The following is a 23,263-nucleotide window of genomic DNA, read 5'->3' as shown; positions in this document are numbered from 1 at the left end:
GATTCCATTTGTTCAGTTACGGATACTGATTTGAAAATAACCGATCATGAGACCTTAGTGATTAATGTCTTAGACCATGGTAACGATAACGATAATTTTGTAAAATTGAAGTGCTGGAGGAAATATTCGAAGCAAGCTGTTTCGAATCTTGTTGAGAGGAGCGTGGATTTTCCATTCGCGGCCGGTAACTTAGATGAATCTACAGCTGTTTTTAAAAACGCTTTGAAAACGTGTACCAATCAACTAGTTGAGCAAAAGTTTGTTTCTTTGAAAAACTCGAACAGCTGGTACAATTTGGATCTTTTGCGTCTCAAACGGAAAAGGGACAAATGGTACAAAAAGTGTTGTAGATCAAATAATAATCACAATCGCGCGTAATAAGTATTCACAATCGATAAAAAAAAACTCGTTGTGAATATGTACGAAGGAAGATTGATCAGCATCAAAACAACAGCAAAGAGTTATGGAAAATGTTGAAATCTTTATTAAAATCTAGTAATTGCAAACCGCGGTCCATAACTTTTAATGGCATATTAGAACAGTCAGAACAAGTAATTGCAGCTAAGTTTATTGATTATTTTGTAGACAGTGTTTCATTGATTAAGCATCCATTGAATTGGTCGATGAACCTGACGAAATAAAACAGCCAGTTAATAGTAGTTGTAGATTTGAAGGTTTTCACCCAATTACATAGATGAACTTAGAGTTAATTGCTTTTCAGTAGTAAAATCGGCTGGAGTAGATAATCTTTCTGGACCTTATTAATAAATCATTGCAGAATGGACATGTGTCACAAATTTGGAAGGAATCCTTAGTTATTCCTATACAAAAAGTTGCTGGCACGATTAAAGCCGAAGAGTTTCGTCCTATCAACATGTTGCACACATTAGAGAATATCTTAGAACTTGTTGTTAAAGGCCAGCTGTTGGAGTATTTGAATAGCAACCTTTGTTGATACCAGAACAATCGGGATATCGGGAAGGCCAATCTTGTGAAACTGCGTTGAATTTGGTGTTAGTAAAGTGGAAGACAACTTGGAGCGTAAAGATACGATTATTGCAGTTTTTTGGATCTGAAACGCGCTTTTGAAACAATTTCTAGTCCCTTACTGTTAAGTAAAATCAAACGCATTGGAATAACGAGTACTGCATAAAATGGTTTGAAAGCTATTTATCTGACAGAACTCAACGGACTGTTTTTAATGATTCTGCTTCCAGTACCGCGGGGAATAACTTTGGAGTGCCCCAGGGAAGTGTATTAGGGCCCCTATTATTTATAATGTATATTTATATGAATCTTCTTGCAGATTATACCGTGTTATTCATTGCAGCTAAGGATTTAGAAGTTGCCGTCTCACACTTGAATGAAGATTTGCAGTTTCTAAGTAGATGGTTGAAGTGTAAGCAGTTGAAATTGAATACAAGTAAAACTAAATTTATGGTAATTTCGCGGAATCGATTGATTGAGAACGTCTCTGTTGTAATTGATGATTATACTATTGATCGCGTTCGGGAGATTAGATATCTTGGAGTGATTATTGATGACACACTTAAGTTCAACTCTCACATTGACAATGGCACCAAGAAAATTGCCAAGAAGTATGGAATTCTATGTCGACTGAAAAACGATTTATCTATTGCCAGTAAAATACAGCTATACAAATCAATCATCTCTCCTCATCTAGACTTTTGCCCATCCATTTTATTTCTGTCCAATGAAACACAAATATCGAGATTACAGCGCTTGCAGAATAAAATAATGCGTTAGATTTTGCGATGCACAAGATTCACTTCCTCAATTTGATGCTAGGCGCCTTACAATGGTTGTCGGTGAAGCAAAGAATTGTATATTCGACTATGGTGTTCATTTTTAAAGTAGTTTCAGTTTACTGCCTCGATATTTGAGTGATCGAATAGAAAGAGGAAGTGACTTTCATAGATATAATACTAGAAACGCGGTTGAAATAAGAACACCACATTTCTTGACATGTGCTTCACAGAATTCATTATTTTTTAGAGGAATTAATGTTTTCAATTCGATGCCTAGACACATTAAAAGTGCAACAACATTAGCAGACTTAAAGAGACAGTGCAATTTCACACGTTAAAATTGTCTTTTGAACGGTTATCCAATGATTTTTTTTTATGAATTGACAAATTATGTATCTTGACGAAGTTATTTTTAACGGATTATTTTGTATGGATAGCTGTTATAACGACTTTTTAATAATTATTGTAGCACTGCAAAACTATTTTTTTTGAGGGGTCTACAAAGGTTTGAGCCTTGCACGCGTGTTACGGATATAGAGGACTGAATTAAAAATTTGAAAGGAAAAATGCAATTTTGAAGCTTATTTGGAAAATACCTTGAGTTAGTAGTAAGTTGTCTGGCAAATGTCGGGGGTTCGTAAGCATTCCTGACATTGCTGAAAATTATGATAGCATCAGATTGCGGGGTTGCTAGTGTAAGGAGTGTAAGGATGCTTTGTTGATTGTTCATTAACTCTTGATTACTTTTAATACTTATGAATATTAAAGGTGGACAAAAGGCAAACTAAGAGGTTCCTTTTCAACATTTATATCGTTGTGAAGCAACTGTAAACTCTAGAGGGAATTTATATCTGTTAATTTAACCAGTTCGTTTCTTTGATAACCTGTTTAAAATGTTTACATATAATTATCTTAAAGATAAATCGTCCAGCTCAAACCTTTGTAGGGGTAAGAGATGGAACCATCATCATCATCATCATCATCATTGTGAACTGCACTGTAGCTGGAAAGTACCCATTAATGGGTACAATTTCACCCATTTTGAAGAAAAGTAGGTCAACCCATTTAATGGGTAAAAAAATTACCCATTACCCATATGTTTCTCGAGGAATCACTAGCATAAAACCTTCTCAATCATCATCTCATATCAACAAAGGAAAAAATAAAAGTTTTTAACGTTTCAAATAAATTATTTGTTGTTGTTTCCATCAAATACTGAAAAAAAAACTCACCAAAATTATCTAACAGAACGTTCGGTAAACTTTACCAATCATTCAGCAATATTTACAGTGCGGTTCAGTAAACTTTGCCAGCTCAAGAGTGAAGTTGAATTTACTGAACGTACTGTAAAACAAAAATATTACCGAATCGATTACCGAGTGTTCTGCTGTTCCATATTCGGTAAAAAATTACAGTATCCTGTAAAAAAAATCTTAGTGTGTACATGATGAATGGCTGTTTATGGCTATTTAATATGGAAAGTCAAACAATCGAATCAATAATCTTCATAATCTAAAGCATTTGCAAGTCATCGTATCCTTAAATTGTAGTCCTCTGAACCCTGTATGTTTTACAGCCAATTTCCAAATAAATATCATCCTTTATTTGGAGGACAGTCATATGGATGCTCATCGGTTGATGACGAATTCGACCATTGAGTTCTCCAAGCAAGATCTCACGAACACTACACTAATAACATAATTTTACACACACTAACGTATACGGTCATGTGCACGGCAAGAATCAAACCTCCCTTTATGAGTAAAAGTGAACCCATTGTAAATAAAAGGGACACTACTAATTAATGAGTAATTTTTTATGCCAATTAAGTAGTAACTTTAAACTACTGTTAGCAGAAACTCATTGTTGTTAAAATAACTTACTCATTAATGAGTAAAACCACTTTTATTAAAAATGGGTTAACTTTTACTCATAAAAGGGTATTTGACTGTTACCGTGCAACCGTAGGATTTGTTTTTCGTTTTGTTGTTTATTTTTACTTTAGAATGACAGTTCTTACAGCAAACAAAAAATTTCTCACAGCTAACAAAAAAATTTACCTCACTAACACACGCAAATCGCACCAATACGAACCCGTCTGGAGAGGACTATTGGCATCTTGCAGTGAACCTTTTCCAAGCTTTCGCCACCTACATTTCGAAGTGAGAACTACTAGAAGGAGGATAGTTTCCAAATTTTCCAAGTATAACAGACGCTTTTTGGGGCAAATCGGTCCATAAAGAAAAACTAATAATTTCCCGTGGAAACTTTTGCTTGAATCGTGTAAGAAAACGTGTTTGAAAACTATTTGTTATTATTTCGGTATGGATCGGAGATGTTTTCATGACAAATTATGCATAACAAGTTTGCACCCACAGGGAGAGGTTAACTCCTGCGCAGCTGCATTTTTCAGAAAATGGTAAATATGTGCGATTTTCACTAATATGAAAGTGGAAATTAAGTGAATTTACTTAGGAAAGGTTGTATCACAGACAAACAGACATAACACATTGAATATTTTTCACTGTAAAACATCGTCGCTAAGACATTACCGCCATCTGTTGAGTACACTGTGGTGGGTAGTACACTGAACAGATGGCGGTAGTGTATAAACGTCAAACGCAAGGGAATTGACTATGCGCGCCACAGGTGGTGGTACTACCAACTAAGATACTTTTAAATTGGCCGTTAAATGCTTGTTCGATGAACAACTTGCGAGTGTTATGTCTGTTTGTCTGTGGTTGTATCATGCTGGTGGTAATAGAGAATTGGTTGTATAGGACGCCAATATTCAATAAATGTTCATTTTGGCCTTTTTTAAGCAAACATATTGATACTCACAATTTTCGACGGAAAACGCACCGGAACTTGATTTACTCAACACGCACCATGCTATAAAATGGTGATAGATGGTCTTCAAAGTGATAACAAGATGACAAATCATCTTTATTTTGATTAATTGAGCAATTTACTTCTGTTTACCATCATATTTACGATGCAGCATTGATGGAGCCGTGAAATGAAATGAATATATCTTGAAAAGTTCACCTAGAAAAGTCAAAGATGCGCATCAGTCTGATCATAAAAACGTTTTCTTCTTCAATTCGAATGTTATATTGGAAGGATTTCATGCAGGCTTGATGAAAATTATGATTTAATGCTAATTTTCACGAATTTTATATACAGTCTGTCAACATTATCATCATCATGCAGTGGCGACATCTGCGTTGAGCTTTTGCGGCAATGTTCCAATAAGGAAATCATTCGAAATTCGGCAGCGTATTTTTAAAGGGCTCGAGCAATACAATAATCAGTCGAAGTATTGGCAAATCAAAGTTGACACTCGTGGAGAATAGAAGAACTATGAAAGTGATGATGGTTTCAAAATTTTACACTTTGAGGTATACGAGTACAATCTTAAAATGCTTCTATTTTGCAAATGGAGCATTTTATTTAAATCTTCGTGTGTTTGAAACAGTTCTACCAACAATCAATACGAAACTAACGATTTTAAATTGGCTCACTACTTGACTAGCCTATTGGTCCCAAGCAAACGATTAACGTACCCCATTCTAGTCGAAATTCTAGTACTACGCACTGTTTGTTTTGATTCGCTATGAAAGTTTGACAGATAAAATGAGGGGTTATTGGTTTTCCCTATGTTTCGAGGGGTGAATCGATTAGCTTGGGACCGAAGAGAGTACCAGAGCTGAGCCAAAAAGTTGAGCTCGTTTCTTCGGGACCTTTTGGTCTTAGAGTTACCTCTATGGTTCTACCGTTGGTACTTGAACGGGTCGGTTTTCATCTCTTTTTGCCAGTGGTGGCGGGGGGGGGGGACACCCCTCACCATCCCTCTCCAAAGGGGGAGTTTGGTAAAGAGAGATGAAAAAACCGATTTGTACCTTCCTTAAAAGTTGTCCTAGTTCGCTATTCTAATATCTATATACAATCTTCACACTGCCGTACTCTAACGGAACTATCAACTCTATGCTTTCATCTACTCCATCTATCGTATAAAAATTACCACTACAGTCTGTTATTTGAAATTAGCATCTTCAACTGTCTACATGATGTTCATTGAGGGCCATATTTTTTCCTTGGGTACTAGATCAGTCCAAGCAGTAGAAACATTTGTAAAAAATTTCATTGTATTTAACTACAAGGTACCAGCTACATTGATAAAGCTGACTGAATTAGTTAAAATACTTAGCTATAAAGTAAAAATGAGCAGTTCACGACTCTCAGTTAACAAACTTTGTAATAAAATGCGTGAGACGATTAATGCGAATAAAATCTAGAAAGGATTTATTCCATTTAATTAATTAAATAAATAAATAAATATTACCGTTAAAATTCTTGTGCATTTTTATTAAATATTTAAAACCAACTTGAGATACAAAATTTGTTTTATTGAAGGTATTACCATAGAGGTAACTCTAAGACTAGAAGGTCCCGAAATAACGTGCTCAACTTTTTGGCTCAGCTCTGGTACTCTCTTCGGTCCCAAGCTAATCGATTCACCCCTCGAAACATAGGGAAAACCAATAACCCCTCATTTTATCTGTCAAACTTTCATAGCGAATCAAAACAAACATTGCGTAGTACTAGAATTTCGACTAGAATAGGGTACGTTAATCGTTTGCTTGGGACAAATAGGCTACTAAAGTGGTGAGCCAATTTAAAAATTAGTTTCGTATTGATTGTTGGTATTACTATGCATTAAACAATGCATGTGGGAGTATAAATTACGCATTTATACTTTGTTCGGGGTGTCAAAACTACGCATTTTTAAGTTTACTATGTGGTGTAAAAAGTATGCAGATTCTGACGTACATTCAATTTACGCAAAAGAGAGTAAAAACAGTATACTCCTTTATTGGGTAGTCCCATTTTCCAAAGAAAGAGCGTACTTTATAGTCATAAGAGAGTTTGTTTTGTTTACCGTGTGTGGTACAATCCAGTAGTAGTGGTGTTGCCATGTGGTACACTGAAAAATTGCAATAGCCGGTGCGTCACCACAGTTTTCGAGCCGCTCCGTCTGTCACTTCGTTTGTGGTACCAGAGCTGAGCCAAAAAATTCAGCACGTTTCTTCGTGACCTTCTGGTCTTAGAGTTACCTCTACACACTTAGATTTTTCTACAGTACACTGTAACTTTTTACCGAATATAGAACAGCTGAACATTCGGTAATCTATTCAGTAATTTTTTTATTTACAATCCGTTCAGTAATTTTTTTTCCTTTGTAAGCTGTCAAAATTTGCTGACCTGGACTGTAAATTTTGCTGAATGATCGGTAAAGTTCGAGGTAAAGTTTGCAATAGCGTTTAGTATAATATTTACCGAAATGAGTGTACTTTATTTTCCTGAATGAATGTAAAAAAAATGATTTTAATTGATTAATTCATTATTTCTTTCACTAAATAAACGAAAAGGTTAATTTGGCTCATAAACATTTATTTTTGTTTTTGTATTTTCACAGTGCGTCCGTTCAAAAATAATATTCTCTCTACTCAGCGTCAGTACACCGCAAACAAACTCGTTTTTTTTCCTGTTGAGAAGGACATCAGGTCGCTTAATGTCGAGCCATGGCACCTGAAAGCCCAGTAATGAAAAAGAATTATACTTTCAGCGAAAGGATTGTAGTAAAAAAGTAAAGTACTTACGGAGCACAGAAGAAAACTCATCTTAGAAATGGCAGCAAAAGTTGGGTTTGATATAATGAAGTTTACAAATGTTCAGTAATTTTTACAAAAATCTCGTACAGCAGTTACTGTTTGTTTTTGTAAAATATTGGGTTTACAGTTCATTCGTCACAATTTTTACAGAATTGTGGAATTTCAGCCATTTACAGTTTTAATCAGTTTTAATTAAGCAGTTGCTCAACATAATCTTTATAAGCATAGAAGTATACATGGAAAAAAAGCAACGTATCGAAATCATTGCTAAACAAACGTAATAAAATATGCTATCTTACTTGACCAACGCTGCATACTATTAGATATTCAAAAATTACGTTGGTATATTGATTACTTTTCTATTTTATAACGAAGATATTTTACAATGACGGTGAATGAAATCGCAAACTGAAGCTGCCGAAGCTGAGTGATGACACCGCTTCGTGTTTTGATTTGCGCTGTACCCTCCGCTCCGTGGTGTGGGTTCGTACATGTATGATGGTGTGCGTGTTTTCTTCCAACACTGCAGTTCAACCATAGAGGTAACTCTAAGACTAGAAGGTCCCGAAATAACGTGCTCAACATTTTGGCTCACCTCTGGTACTCTCTTCGGTCCCAAGCTAATCGATTCACCCCTCGAAACAGAGGAAAAACCAATAACCCCTAATTTTATCTGTCAAACTTTCATAGTGAATCAAAACAAACATTGCGTAGTACTAGAATTTCGACTAGAATGGGATACGTTAATCGTTTGCTTGGGACCAATAGCACAAACGAAGTGACAGACGGAGCGGCTCGAAAACTTTGGTGACTAACCTGCTATTTCAATTTTTCAGTGTACCACATGGCAACACCACTACTACTAGATTGTACCACATGGCAACACTACTACTGGATTGTACTAGCATTTTCACCAAATGTATTAGAATGTTTTGGTTCTATCTCTTTCACTCTACTCAAAACTGAAATGCATAAAAAAATGACAATATGATACACTCTTTGCACACTGTCAAAGAATCATTGTACACAAAATCAACTTTGTTCAAATGAAAACAAAAAAACTAACCCATCTGGTGGATGATGGCACAAGCTTCAAAGAAAATTCTATTACAGTTAACCACATTATTTTAATGGATTTCTTCGCCAGTTAGTCGTCTGTCACTTCGTTTGTGCCAATAGGCTAGTCAAGTAGTGAGCCAATTTAAAATCGTTAGTTTCGTATTGATTGTTGGTTCAACGTTGTATCGTCACAAACCTATTGGCACTGTTATCTGTCTCTATAAATTCCAAAGAGTGAAGGGGGTCTGCTGCAACTCAGCAGCAGCTGGAGGAAGTAGAGGAGATGCTTGCTAGATGGACGGGTGGGATGCTGATAACTAGAATATGCAAAATAAACAATATATCGGTTGATTTTGCTTGATCCGGTTTGTAATTCAAAATCAACAGTTGAATGGGCCTCATCAGCTTTTGTAAACAAAACTTCTTGTTGCCTTTTTTCGTGAATCGGAGTTCACCTACGCAAACCAAAAACGCTATCACATAAGGGAAGCTTTTACAGGTGAGCTCCGATCCACCGGAAAGGCCGCATGATGTTTTGATTACAAAAGCTGATGATGTCTTTTCAATCTTTAATCTTAGTTCATTTAACTCACCCTACTGATTGACTGTCATTCGTTTTCCGCAAGCCGTCGACAGCTCGAGTAACTTTCCGGAAGGATTGCAGCAGCTGCAGCAGGAGCATGAACAAGCAGTTCACTTTAATGCGCACAAACACAATTTTCACCCAATTTTAGGTAAAAAATAAAATAAATATTTAAAAACGCACTTTATTTATAATAGAGTCAAAATTCCTGAAGTGGACCACTGATTTTTCACAAATCATTGGATTCCGTTCAAAATACGTCTATTTATTGCTCTTACCACGACAAACAATAACCCAAAATATTTCGGCAAAATTCGTATTTAAACAAAAGTTATAAACAATTAAGTTTTTTGGACCCTTTTTCGAAAAAAATCTTATCTCTAGATCGGGCCAATGAATTTTTCTCCAGTTTTGATATACTCACAAGAAGACATGTTTGTTCCAAAATCACTAACATTTATTCATCGAAAATGTAATTTGTTTATAATAATTACAATTTTTTATAAACAAATGCAATTTTTTGGTGTTCTTCGCGCGATACAAGCACAGACAAAATACAAGATTGCTTTTTGTTTAGAATTGTTCCTTGACTTTTTTCCCATACAGAACCGTTTCAACATTGTTGTCAACAGTATTGGGAGCCGAGTTATAGCAATTTTTGTAACGCGCCGCACCAAGCGCGCGGCGCCGCGTCGTGCCCCTCGCGCGCGAATCGAGTCGCGACGCGCTCTTGGTCCGAACTCGTTTAAACAAGTGAATTTTTAGTTTGGGCGCACATCACGCTTCCAATTGTTTTTAGTCTTGCTTTCGGCGTGCACGAAGTACCATTTTTTTATAATGGGTCGTGTAAAAGTATGCTCTAATCCGTTGCAAAAGCCCAATCATAAAAAGGTCTACAAAAACCTTTACCTTGTTGCAAAGACCTGGAATGATAAGTTTCAGCAGTTAATTGGACTTTACGTGTGTAATAATTGTCGCAAAAGTATCTACAGCCAGAGTGATGTAATTATTCGACCAATTGATCCTGTTCCCGAGGAGCTTGCAGAATCCGAAGCAGAGTAAGTGGATTTTTACGTTTATTATATTATTTAAAATTTGGGAATGGCGAATCGGTTCTGATGAAATCACAAAGCACATATGATTTTACAAAATAATGATAAAGTTGAGAATATTATAAAATTGTTATTTATCTGTAGTTCTCTCAAAACCTAAGAATTTTTAACGTTTCGATCAAATATTTTATTGAAGGCATTGTATCTTAATGATTGATTATTGTTTTTAGCATATCGGATGATGGGAGTAATGTCCTACAGGACGACGAAAAAATCACAAAACAGACTTTGGCGTGAATGCAGAATGGAATTTTTCGCGACTTCCCACGGGAAAGGGGCGTGCGACGGTATTGGGGGGTCTGTAAAAAGACATGCTTTCAAAACTAGTTTGCAACTAGTGGATGGAAATCAAATTTCCACCCCTAAACTGTTCGAATGGGCTCAAGGATTTTTCAAAAAAATAACTTTTGATTTTTGTACTCAAACCGAGCATGATCTTCACGATCAGAAATATGAAAAGCGTTTCAAAACGGCGATAACTGTTAAAAACACGCGGATGTATCATCAATATCTTCCACTAGACGATAAGAATATCGCATGCAAAATCTTTTCGCATGATTCCAGCTTTGTAAAAATTGCCATCTCTAAATAAATCATGTTGTAAATGTTGATACGTGCAAGAAATGAATATTATAGTATTGGACTTGGTTTTTTTTATTATAGAAGGTTCTCATCTTTTAGTTAATAATTTTTACATTATGTGCAGACATTTATTAGAATCAACGCACAGTAAAAATGTCTTTCCGGTGTCTTTCCCGATGCGTGAACGCGCGAGCGGCGCGACGCGGCGCCGCGCGCTTGGTGCAGCGCGTTACAAAAATTGCTATAACTCGGCCCCCAATACTGGTGACAAAAATGTTGAAACGGTTCTGTATGGGAAAAAAGGCAAGTAACAATTCTAAAAACAAAGCAATCTTGTATCGCGCGAAGAACACCAAAAAAATTGCATTTGTTTATAAAAAAATGTAATTATATAAACAAATTACATTTTTGATGAATAAATTTTAGTGATTTTGGAAGAAACATGTCTTCTTGTGATTATATCAAAACTGGAGAAAAATTCATTGGCCCGATCTAGAGATAAGATTTTTTTTCGAAAAAGGGTCCAAAAAACTTAATTGTTTATAACTTTTGTTTAAATGCGAATTTTGCCGAAATATTTTGGGTTATTGTTTGTCGTGGTAAGAGCAATATATAGACGTATTTTGAACGGAATCCAATGATTTGTGAAAAATCAGTGGTCCACTTTAGGAATTTTGACTCAATAGGGGAAATGGCTCTAATGTTGGCCTATGGATCTAAGATTGGGCCCATCGCTAAAAATCTGCTATTCATCAATTTTATCTAGATGAATGCGTCATTAGGACGGTACTAATGGATTTTTTTTTTCTTTATTAAAGAGACTTTCAACCTTGGGCTGGTTCGTCTCTGGCTGGTACTAATGGATATTTTTGGTTGCTATTGAAAATTTAGTCGATTGCTGAATTTATGTATGGGCCCAAATTAGGGACATTTAGGCCGACATTACATCCATTTCCCCTATTAGTAAAAAGTAACGTTATTTATCGGTATATTTTACCTATATTCTGAATTTTAGCGTTTTAGTATCCTAATGTTAAGTTAAATAAAAACCTGATTTTAGGCAATCTTATCTTAGCGTGTTGTAAATTTGAAGGAAATTCTCGAAATTCTCGAAATACTCAGAGGGAGAGATGGGCGGAGAGAATGTTTTGAGCCAAATGAACTGCCAAAATCTGAGCCAATCGAACATTCTCATTAGAATTTGTCCGAGGATTTCTTATTCTTCCTAGATTAAATTTGAGAGTACTGCAATCGAACAGAAATTCAATCACCTTTTTGTTTCGTGTGCTTCTCAAATTCAACTAGTTTTTTGAATCAAAAACAATATTCTAACTCTATTGATTAATTGATCTTAGTTGAGTAATTAATGGCACCAAGAAATGTGCAAAATATTGCGATGCAATCAATTATTATTTTGCACTTAAATCGAATCAAAAATAAAAGTCATCTGAAATGCTGGCTTCTAGCAAGGGTTGCAAGATAATTTAGGTACAAATCCCTGCTGCCGAATTGTATTTTGTTTTCTACGCCTATCTCTCCCTCTGAGTATTTCTAAGAAATTCTAATAGTAGTGCTGCCATGTAGTACTCTAGACAAATTGAAATAGCAGGTTCCAGAGTTTATAATAGAAGAGTTACGCAGAATGAAACCAAAATCTACTTTACGAACTGTCAAACCGTCTACCTATCGAGCATAGTAGACAAACTGATTCTGTTACGCGGGAAGTATTGTTATCAAAACTAGAGAAACTTTCACAACCCAGGTGAAGTCATCCGAGGTGTAAACAAAACAAAGGTTGCCAAAATAAATAAATAAAACCCATTGATCGACATTAGTGTTGCAAGCTGCACTCTGCGTAACTCTTCTATTATCAACTCTGGCAGGTTCATCACCAAAGTTTTCGAGCTTCGTTTGTAATACTACTTAGTGCATATGGTGGCAAGCAGAACAAAATTTGTTGCAATGAAATGTCCCTAGAAAAGCCTGTGCCATCAACTTCATCTTAATTTTCTTTGCTTTTATTTTTAGGTCCAAATGGAGACGCAGTGTCGGTGACAAGTTCGATTAATTTTTAGTGAGTCTTTGTGTTTTTTTTTTATAGACAAACAGACGTGATTCATCATTAACACTTTATCGTGCTCGCGTTTAACATTCAATTCAATCATAATTAGTTCCATGATCAGCTTTTCGATTTATCTTATGGTATCGGATCATTTTAACATGTATATACACAATATGTTAATTGTACGTCACATAGGGGCCTCCCTTAGCTCAGGTAAAGGCGCAGCAACAAAGCAAGCCCATGCTGGAGGTGGTTTGCAGGGTGGCCAGACCATCTGATTTATCGGTAGCCCTACATGCCTACCGATTCACAGACGAAAGGTTTAAAATTACCGATTTTTCCCTTTTCCTACCAAGAATCACAGATTTTAAGGCTGTGTTGCATTTGTTTATATGTTTATAAATCACAGGAACTACTTTGAATATACGTGCATTCTGGTTGTCTGGGTGATCGGTCAGAAATAAGTCTGCACAGCAAAAAGAAATGTAATATCGATCAACGTAATTCAAGCTGATGTATGTATGAAATAATGATGTAATAGCAAAAATCAGATACAATATTACATCAATGGATGTAATTTTGTTCGCAAAATCGATGTACATCGTACGTGATCGTACGATGTGATATTACACAACCGATGGATTGACCTGGTTACAGCAGTTTCGATGTAATATTCAACAACTTTTTTGCTGTGTTTACATTGATTATTTAAGTGAAAATTCACCATTAGAACACAACCTTAAGGCCTGTATAGAGATCGAAGCAAAGCGAAAACCTCATACAAAATACTAAATTTTTCACCAGCGTGAAAAACGCAATTGGCAAATTTTTCACTTCGCTTTGTACTGAAAACAGATACGATCCAGCGAAATCTAATGTTGTGGATCGCATCTTTTTCGCTTACGTTTATTTTTTTCGCGCATGCAGCGAAAAGAGCAGCAGCTAAAGCCTAGTACCTATACAGATCGAAGCGAAACGAAAATTGAAGCACGCGAAAAATTATGAAATTGAAATATGCTTCCACCTGAGAATTGAACCATCTTAACCCAGCTTTAGAGAGGGTCTAGGATAAGAAATGAGCGGACGCGCACTGGCTAAAGCCCTATAGTACAGTTTAAGCATAGAGGTAACTCTAAGACCAGAAGGTCCCGAAGAAACGAGCTCAACTTTTTCGCTCAGCTCTGGTACTATCTTCGGTCCCAAGCTAATCGATGCACCCCTCGAAACATAGGAAAATCCACGAACCCCTCATTTTATCTGTCAAACTTTCATAGCGAATGAAAACAAACATTGTGTAGTACTAGAATTTCGACTAGAATGGGGTACGTTAACCGTTTGCTTGGGACCAATAGGCTAGTCAAGCAGTGAGCCAATTTAAAATCGTTAGTTTCGTATTGATTGTTGGTAAAAGTATGGACGTCTGTCATAAGTTGTTCCAATCGAACCGTCAAAATGCACCGCTTTGCTCGATTGGAGCAGCTTTTTTCAGTTTTGTGGTGACAGTCGTCCATACTTTTACTGTAGGGCTTTAGCACTGGCTGGTTTTCAGCCAAACGAACTGTCAAAGCCAGAGCCATATATGTATGTGTGTATACACGCTATTTCAAAACTACCTAAATTAGGGTAGAATCCACCCAGATCGGTCAAAACTGAACCTACCCAATTGATACATATTATTTATTTTGACGTTGGATAACGTCTTTCGGCAACATACGGGGGTACAAAATTGAAAACAGTCATTTTGGATGAGTTACGAAACATTAAAAGATTTTGAACGATAATAACTCAACCGTCTCTCGATAGATTTACGAGATAATGGCATCAATCGATTGGAAATATATCTAGCAATTTGCTGAATGTTTCAAAACTATTGATTTCATTCTGTAAACTATTGAAAAATGGTTAAAAGTAAACCATTGTCTAAAGATGGTGAAAATCGATTGATTTTTTTATATTCTTATACTTTCTCCAACCGTGACATCAGATGCGAGTATCTGACACCTCTGATATTTTCTGTTCTACTATATAAGCGTCCAACAAGGTCGCCCGTACCATCATTGTCTATCCGATCGTCGACCCAGCAGCAGAGCAGCAGAGCAGCAGAGCAGCAGAGCAGCAGAGCAGCAGAGCAGCAGAGCAGCAGAGCAGCAGAGCAGCAGAGCAGCAGAGCAGCAGTACCAGAGCAGCGGAAGCAGAGCAACGGCAGTAGAGCAGCGGCAGCAGAGCCTGGGGGCGAAAGGGCAACTACGCCGAGTGCGTTGGTGCCAGTGCTCCGGTATACTGGGCCGCCGTCATGGAATGCCCAGCTGCTGCAGTTCTCAGTCGGTCGTATTCACCGTCTTCTCCGCAAGGGCAACTACGCCGAGTGCGTTGGAAAAATGGCCCTTTTCAGGGCCACAACATTATTAAGAAAGAGTTTAACGATTAATTTTCTAATTGCGAAGCCATATTTTATCTCGAAAAATAGTTTTAAAATTCTTAACAACGATAATCTTGAAAACATAATAAAATTTACTTAGAAAGTACCATATGTTATTTTCTAGTGGATTGGGCAAAGACCTTTTCACTTTGATGCTACATGAAAATAAAGTGAAATTCATTTCCAAATCATATACCGGACCCGGCTGTGTTTGTTTTCAAAATCTCGAAAACAAACCCCCGCACACGTTCTACTTCGTTACTTCTAGACTAACATTTGAAAGGGGCGGAAGAGCCAAAATGTAAACAAACCATATTTTGGCACATATAGAGAAAACAGTTCACAAACTACTCGATAAACACGAAAAAGTAGAAGAAAATATCACTTCATATCATCAAAAACGTTTCTTCTTACATGGCGTATTTCCAACTTTCAACTCGATGATGCAATTGGTTGTTACGCCTTGCACCAGAACAACGAATTATATTGTTTTAATATGCCAAACGTATTGATTCTGTAGTATCTAGTCACGCCCGATTCATTTGAAACGCATCCGATTGATATTTCACGTGTAAACAACGAACAAAAAGAAGACCAAAAAATCTCCGGGCGTAATTCCACTCTCACAAAATTTACGAACGAAGAACCAAGGCGGAACAACAAACAAAAAAATCCCGATGGTGTACTTCCACGGCGTATCACCAGTGTTGGCAGTTCAAAGTGTGGAAGATCTGGGGGGTAACAACATGTATGAATTTATCAGAGCGTATGATGTTTTCTTCTCAATTTCACGACAAAGAAAACTTTTTTTGAGTTTTTAGTTATGCATGATGATAGATTACACTATTAACTATATGTCAAGCTTATAAAATCATCCAGAAAATGGAAAGTCGCGAAATAGGATTAATTTTTAGGTCATCAAAATTCGGAAGCGATTTTCTCGATATGGTTTTTTTTTTTGGAGTTCCGCCCTTTTCAAATGTTAGTCTAGACTTAATCTAGACTAGAACGGAACGAAAGGTCACTTCAACTCTTTTGAATTATTGTGGTGGCCCTGAAAAGGGCCGGTTTTGTTAAGATACGACGAGCCAGCTGGATGTCCTTCGGCATGATAGTGACGCGCTTGGCGTGGATGGCACACAGATTGGTATCCTCGAACAGACCGACCAGATAGGCCTCGCTAGCTTACTGCAGACCCTAATAAAATTGTTATGGTTATTTTGCTTAACGACGTGTTCTGGGAATCTTCCAAACCATTAGTGGAAAAGTTCAATTATTTTGGGTTATCGTTCGTTTATGGTTATTTTTTATTAGGAGAGCCATAACAGCTGAGCTCTGGAAGCGCAGATCGGTCTTGAAGTCCTGGGCAATTTCACGGACCAGACGTTGGAAAGGCAACTTTCGGATCGGCAGTTCGGTGGATTTCTGATAGCGACGGATCTCACGCAAGGCGACGGTGCCTGGCCGGTAGCGATGGGGCTTCTTTACTCCTCCGGTGGCTGGAGCGCTCTTGCGAGCGGCCTTCGTTGCCAACTGCTTGCGAGGAGCCTTTCCTCCAGTGGACTTGCGAGCGGTCTGCTGGGCTGGTTGTGATGTGTATGCAATGAAAGCACACTGTGGAATAAAAATAAAAATCACTTCCATTCTGTTTTATAACATGTGTTTGCTGTGTTCAACCAATCACAAACGATGAAAAAACAAGAACACAACAACTAACCAAAAGAATTTAACCCTCGAGTAGGTATAAAACAGCCAAAATTTTGAATTTTTGTTCACTTTTGTTTCAAACTTCATCGACGTTACAATTGTCATATTAGAAAATGACTGGACGCGGCAAGGGTGGAAAAGGACTTGGCAAAGGAGGAGCCAAGCGTCACCGAAAAGTGTTGCGTGACAACATCCAGGGCATCACTAAACCTGCAATCCGTCGTTTGGCTCGTCGTGGTGGAGTTAAGAGAATTTCCGGTCTCATTTACGAAGAAACCAGAGGAGTGCTGAAGGTATTTCTGGAAAACGTTATTCGTGACGCCGTTACTTACACCGAACATGCGAAGAGGAAGACTGTCACCCCCATGGATGTCGTTTACGCTCTGAAGCGGCAGGGACGTATTTTGTACGGATTCGGGGGTTAATTTAGTATCATCGACTCAGAACCAAAAAATCGGCCCTTTTCAGGGCCACCATATAAATTTAAAAGGTGTTTCAGAATTGACTTTCTTGCCAGAATGTGAAAGGTTGAAGTGATGTGATGGAGCGTTCATCAATCTGCGGATGTTAAGCTTAAATCAACGTAGGTCCTGCTGGTTACCGCTACTAAACCAGTACCGACAATATTTTGCATACATTTTGGTGTGGTAGTTCCAGATACGTCGTGCACTTCCGGAATCGAGAGAAGAAATTAATGAAAACGCCTGAGTTGTCCGAACGCGCTTTGGGGAAAGATATCGAGCTTATTCGAGCGTTTTATTTCGATAAGCAGCAGGTGTGCTGAAGGAATTACAGGGAAACGTCATTCGATGAACTGTTACATTCAAGTAATTTTCCCCGGTATATGACCACAATTTTTAATAGGGCATCACGGCCACCCAAATTTGAGTTAAGTTAGCTTGTTGTAAGTGCAGGAACTCAGCAATGAGAAAATGTCTCATGTTTGTCCAGGATAAACTTACTGAGAAAAGTAAATATTGGACACACATTCATTGGTACTACTCCTACTTAGAGTAAAATAATTTCATTTTCCGGCTGATTTTTGAGATTTTCCACAGGAAACCATGAGCCAATATTACTCATCGCTGGGTTCCTTAACTATTGGCTACTAAAATTTAGGTCGTGCTTATCGCAGGGTTGTCATTGTCAAAACTCAAAATAGTAAACCTATAACACTCTTGTAACTTACAACTTGTACTGTTTATTTTTGATAGAATAAAAGGAAACAACGATTCAGTCCAATGGAAATGGAAAGCTTCATAAAATTTCCAACATAGAAATACAAATTGATTGTGGTACCTAAAAAAGAGTTATTAAGGAATATTCCTAAAATTTAATATACACAATTAAGTACAACACATAACAGACGTTTTTTTTTTCTTTGTGGTTGTCTTTACAGACGGCTAAGACCATAGTTTGGTCCATCTCACCTATAACAGACGTTATCCAACGCTAACCCTGCGGTCGTATCTAGTATACAACCCTTCCAACTTTTTTCTTCTGTGTACACATTAAAGTGATGAGCGGTGGCAAATTGTACTCATCGCTGAGTTCCTGCACTTTTGGCGATTATGAGTGAACTAAACTCAAATTTGGTCGTTCTCATTCGCCGTGTATCTAGAAGAAAGGAGACAAACGCAATGTAGAAAACTACCGTGAGGTTACCTCGCTTGGGGTTGAATCTAATAGCGAATTCGTTTATTATCGGGGTTAACACCAGTTCCAACCCAGTGCGAAACCGAACTTTTTGTCAGTGTGAACCTCAACCTGAGCTAGGTTTTAAAAACAAACGAGCAAAACAAAATATTTCCTGCATCGTAGATAGCAGTGCTAACATTTGAAAACGGCGCAAAAGCCATTTGTAAACAAATGGTTTGTGGGCCCTTTACTCGCTACCCGAAGAACGCCCACGCAAACCAACAGCATCGTCAGGAAGGGGAAAATTTCCCCTACCCGATGTTGCTGTTGTGTCGCGTGGGTGTACTTCAAGTAGTGAGTAAAGGGCCCACAAACTATTTGTTTACAAATGGCTTTTGTGCCGTTTTCAAATGTTAGCACTGCTATCTACGATGCAGGAAATATTTTGTTTTGCTGTGGCTAGCTGCGCATACGCTGCGTAGATATAAAGAAGATTTATCACGATTTTGAAGATTTCCTGCAAAAAGATGATGCGCGATGCAAGTAGATGCGAGAAATTAAAGAAGATTTTTCGAAGATTTATTCGCTAGTGTGAGATTTTTTGACCATCTAGAATTGAGATTTAGATGTGTCGCCCCCCTCGATAAACCGTACATGTCGATTTGTGTCAGTGTAGGAAACCGTATAGGGGAAGTACACCAGTATTGGCCATAAGTTCCTATTCTGACCACACCTCAGAAAACCGATTAAATGACGATATTCGTGCATTTTATTGTGTTGAAGAAAGTGCGGTTTTAGAGCAAATTGTAAACAAACTCGGTCTCTGTCCCATACAAAAATCCAACATGGCTGAATCATGAATTTGACACATTAGAACACCTCTATGTAGTCACCTTGGTTAGTATTATGCTTTAACAAGCATAGATCACGGGGTGTCATTACAGAGTTTCGTACCAATATTTTGAAAAGTGGTTCAAGAGTTACGTATGTTTGCCTATAATTTTGTTAATTTATGGCGATAAGCTCCAACCGGTATTATTCTTGGAATTAATCACGATCTCGAATAACGGCTGATTTGTTGTCGCCGTAGATGTTAATCAATACTATCATTAACAAGCATTTGGCAGATCCACCAATCAGGGACGGTTTTAAAGGTTAGTCCAAGTTGGAGCTTACCGCCATTAGAGGTTATTTTCTAGCTATATAACACTTTATTATTGATTCCTAGTTTCGGAGCTGCTTTAACTGGCCATCGCACTGGTATAATCGTAAACAGTGGAATGGATGATTTTTCGTCTCCTGGATTGAAAAATTACTTTGGACTTCCTGGTTCAAAACGTAATTATATTCGACCGAAAAAACGAGCGCTGTCGTCAATGTCCCCAACGATTATTGTTGGTGAGTATTTTTTATAGATAATCATAGACGTGGACCGAGACGTGGACGAAGAAAACTTTTATATAGTATGATCACAGACAAACAGACATAAACACATTGAATATTTTTCACTATCAAACATCGTTACTAATACCATAGAGGTAACTCTAAGACCACTGGGTCCCGAAGAAAATCATTATTATTGGCTCACTCAGTACCAGAACAACGGTCCCAAGCAGTCCCAAGCTATTTCACTCACCCCTGCATGTTCTGCATGAATCCACACACCCCTGATGTTATCTGTCAAACTTTCATAGCGAATCAAAACAAACATAGTGTAGTAATAGAATTTCAACTAGAATAGGGTATGTTAATCGTTTGCTTGGGACCAATAGGCTACTAAAGTGGTGAGCCAATTTAAAATCGTTAGTTTCGTATTGATTGTTGCTAATACCATAGAGGTAACTCTAGGACTAGAAGGTCCCGAAGAAACGAGCTCAACTTTTTGGCTCAGCTCTGGTACTCTCTTCGGCCCCAAGCTAATCGATGCACCCCTCGAAACATAGGAAAATCCACGAACCCCTCATTTTTATCAGTCAAACTTTCATAGCGAATCAAAACAAACATTGTGTAGTACTAGAATTTCGACTAGAATGGAGTCCGTTAATCGATTTGCTTGGGACCAATAGGCTAGTCAAGTAGTGAGCCAATTTAAAATCGTTAGTTTCGTATTGATTGTTGGTACGTCTCTTGAAAAAATGATGCATATATCTTCTGAATTATTTCCTACTTTTTCGTCTAAAGTAATTTTTGATGGAAAGTTGCACGAATTAATTTTAGTTTAACGTAATTGAAGAAGTTTCTTGGACATAATTTAATTTCATTTTCATTTATCTTGGAACTATCTGCAGGATTCACTAGAAATTATTCGCAGAATTTTCATGGAATCACCCAACAAACAATTGCCTATTGAATAAACGACTTCTTGACGATTTTATTCAACTGCATGCTTAATAATACTTGTACTATTTTTAATAATAACTTCTGTTCAGGCTTTGTTCACACAAATCTGGTGAATTTATTCAACCACAACATTGAAATATTTGGTAGGTTATAATAAGGTATGTCGATAAGCTTTTATTCGACTTACAAGAGTTGTAACAGAGTTTATTCGATCAAATTTTTGATTATTCAGCGTTTATTAGACATCATTACTTCCTTAAACAGCAATGGTATAAAGGTGTATGTAGACGCTTGATTCTCATGTGAAATAATGTTTGGTTAGATACTATTATACATTTATTAAACGATTCTCCAACTACGGTATAATTAATCCTAAAATAAGAACGACACAGAGCAGGGTTAATATCTTTGTTAGTGATTGTTGTGTCATTATTTCTGTCGAAGTACGCACCCACCACACCACACAGATATACATTTAGAAAATTTATTACATAAATACATACAGACACATGTCGTTTTATGGGATTCGAACCATGACCTTCCGATCACCAGCCGCTTGCCTTCCCGTAAAAAAAATCCAATAAAAATACAATGATTTTCATTGTCATTGTAACCATGATATTTACTGTCAAAACATTGGACATTTTTGTCCATTACCATAAAATCACAACGAAATTCATGGTTCACAACAATGGAAATCATGGTATTTGAGAAATTTACAGTAAAAAAAGGGTGTTGTTAAGCATCTTAACAATATAAAAAAGTGATTTTGCCCGAACAAATTTGATCTCATCACACTGATTTTCGTTGTTTAAGCATTGCATCGGTAAAAATCGAAATCTATTTTTTCTCCCGTACAATCATTTAACAATAAATTTTAATGTACTCAAATTTAACAGTAAAAATCATTTTAATTTCGTTGTTTTATTATATTTTTTTTCGGGTTGCCATCTGAGCTATCCTAGAATACATCATATGGGCAGCTAAATAAGCAATAAAAGCTTAAATCTGAATACCTATTAGCACTCCCTGCTTTAACTCTAGCTAATTCAAGGAGATGTGAGAATGATTAATTAATTCATAGTTGTTACCTCTCCATCTATCTAATTTCGATGGCAAGGATGCTGGGCCTCTGCTGGGCTATTCTTTTAGATAGATCGATGAATTGGTTGTCGTGAGTGATACGATCTATGATTACGATTTAAGTTAATTAGGCAAACCTTGTGTTCTCAATCCCTACCCTGCCATCCATTTGTTACAATTTGTTACCCCTAATCTCGAGATAGCCGCAAGTAATCGGCCCCCGCTTTACTAACGTTAGTTTTAAGAAATTTTGCAATCCAAACAATGAATATCGGCTCCGCAAAGCTACGGCAAATGAGCCTGGTAAAATAAACGCATTATAAAAAAAAATGAATAAGGCCTAATAAATAAAAAAAAAGGGTTGAGTTTGGGATTGAACTCGCGAACTTGGAAAGCGGAAACGGTAACTACTAAGCTACCAATTTCGTTTTGTTGTTAGCCTGAAACAGTGTTGTGGAAAAATGAATGTATACGTCGTTTGTAAAGCATTTACAAATCACGCAATTAAAACATGGACGCATAGTGGTATAAGAGCTATTTTGCTGACTGTATTCACCTTTATTCAGCAATATTGTTAAGCAATGCAATGGAATCTAATAATAGAGCTAGAAAACAATTATTAGACGTATGTTATTAAATCAATTGAAAACAGTCGAATTAAAGCGTCAATGTATGTGCAAATTACACTTATTCAGTATGTTATTAGATCAAACTTCTGGTGTTGAATCAGGAAGGCAGTCATCGTTTGTATAGCTTTTAATAAGTATATCAATCAAATCAGAGCAAAGGCGCATTTATCGATCTCAACGTGTTTTTTTCAGCACATAATTTGACAATCCGTTTTATTCAGCATTGTACACTGTTATAAAGCATTTATTCAATAAATATGCTTATTTGTGACTCTGAATTGTTTGTTGGGCATCCTCAGAAATATATTTTTTAAACTGTCCTCAGAATTCAATACCCTTGAGGTTCTTCTCGGAAGTCAAGTTTAAGTTGTCCGTCCATTCACCAAAACGTTGTAGTTTTTCTACCAAAAATGTTCAATTCAGCTTGTTCCTCCATGCAGCAGATTGTTGCAAATCTTACACCAGAAATTTTCAATACAAACTTGCCCCCTGGTAATTTTACACTGAAAATTTCAGTTGACCAAAAAGATGCAAATTTTCCACCGTTAATGTTCCATAAAAAATTGCTTCTCCATTATTCTGATTGGTGCAGATTTCCTTTTTCC

At 37.0% G+C, this 23,263-nt stretch overlaps 1 protein-coding gene across 2 annotated transcripts in view; it reads left to right on the top strand.

Annotated features, from left to right (window-relative positions):
* Window positions 1–23,263, top strand: part of LOC135713420 (glutathione hydrolase 1 proenzyme-like) — a 117,398-nt gene that overhangs the window by 60,060 nt on the left and 34,075 nt on the right. The window contains exons 4-6 of one of the 2 annotated variants that reach the window (XM_065236532.1): window positions 9,130–9,237; window positions 12,809–12,854; window positions 19,835–20,004. In XM_065236532.1, coding sequence (XP_065092604.1) covers window positions 9,130–9,237; window positions 12,809–12,854; window positions 19,835–20,004 — 324 coding nt within the window. The remainder of the gene's footprint in view (window positions 1–9,129; window positions 9,238–12,808; window positions 12,855–19,834; window positions 20,005–23,263) is intronic. The other variant, XM_065236533.1, reaches the window with a different exon arrangement.

This window comes from Ochlerotatus camptorhynchus, unplaced genomic scaffold (assembly GCF_037179485.1).
Source record: "Ochlerotatus camptorhynchus isolate MF236.1 unplaced genomic scaffold, CSIRO-AGI_Acam_v1.1 ptg000555l, whole genome shotgun sequence".
Lineage (NCBI taxonomy): Eukaryota > Metazoa > Arthropoda > Insecta > Diptera > Culicidae > Ochlerotatus > Ochlerotatus camptorhynchus.
The sequence above is the reverse complement of the archived record's forward strand: the minus strand, read 5'-3'. Positions and strand labels throughout refer to the sequence as shown.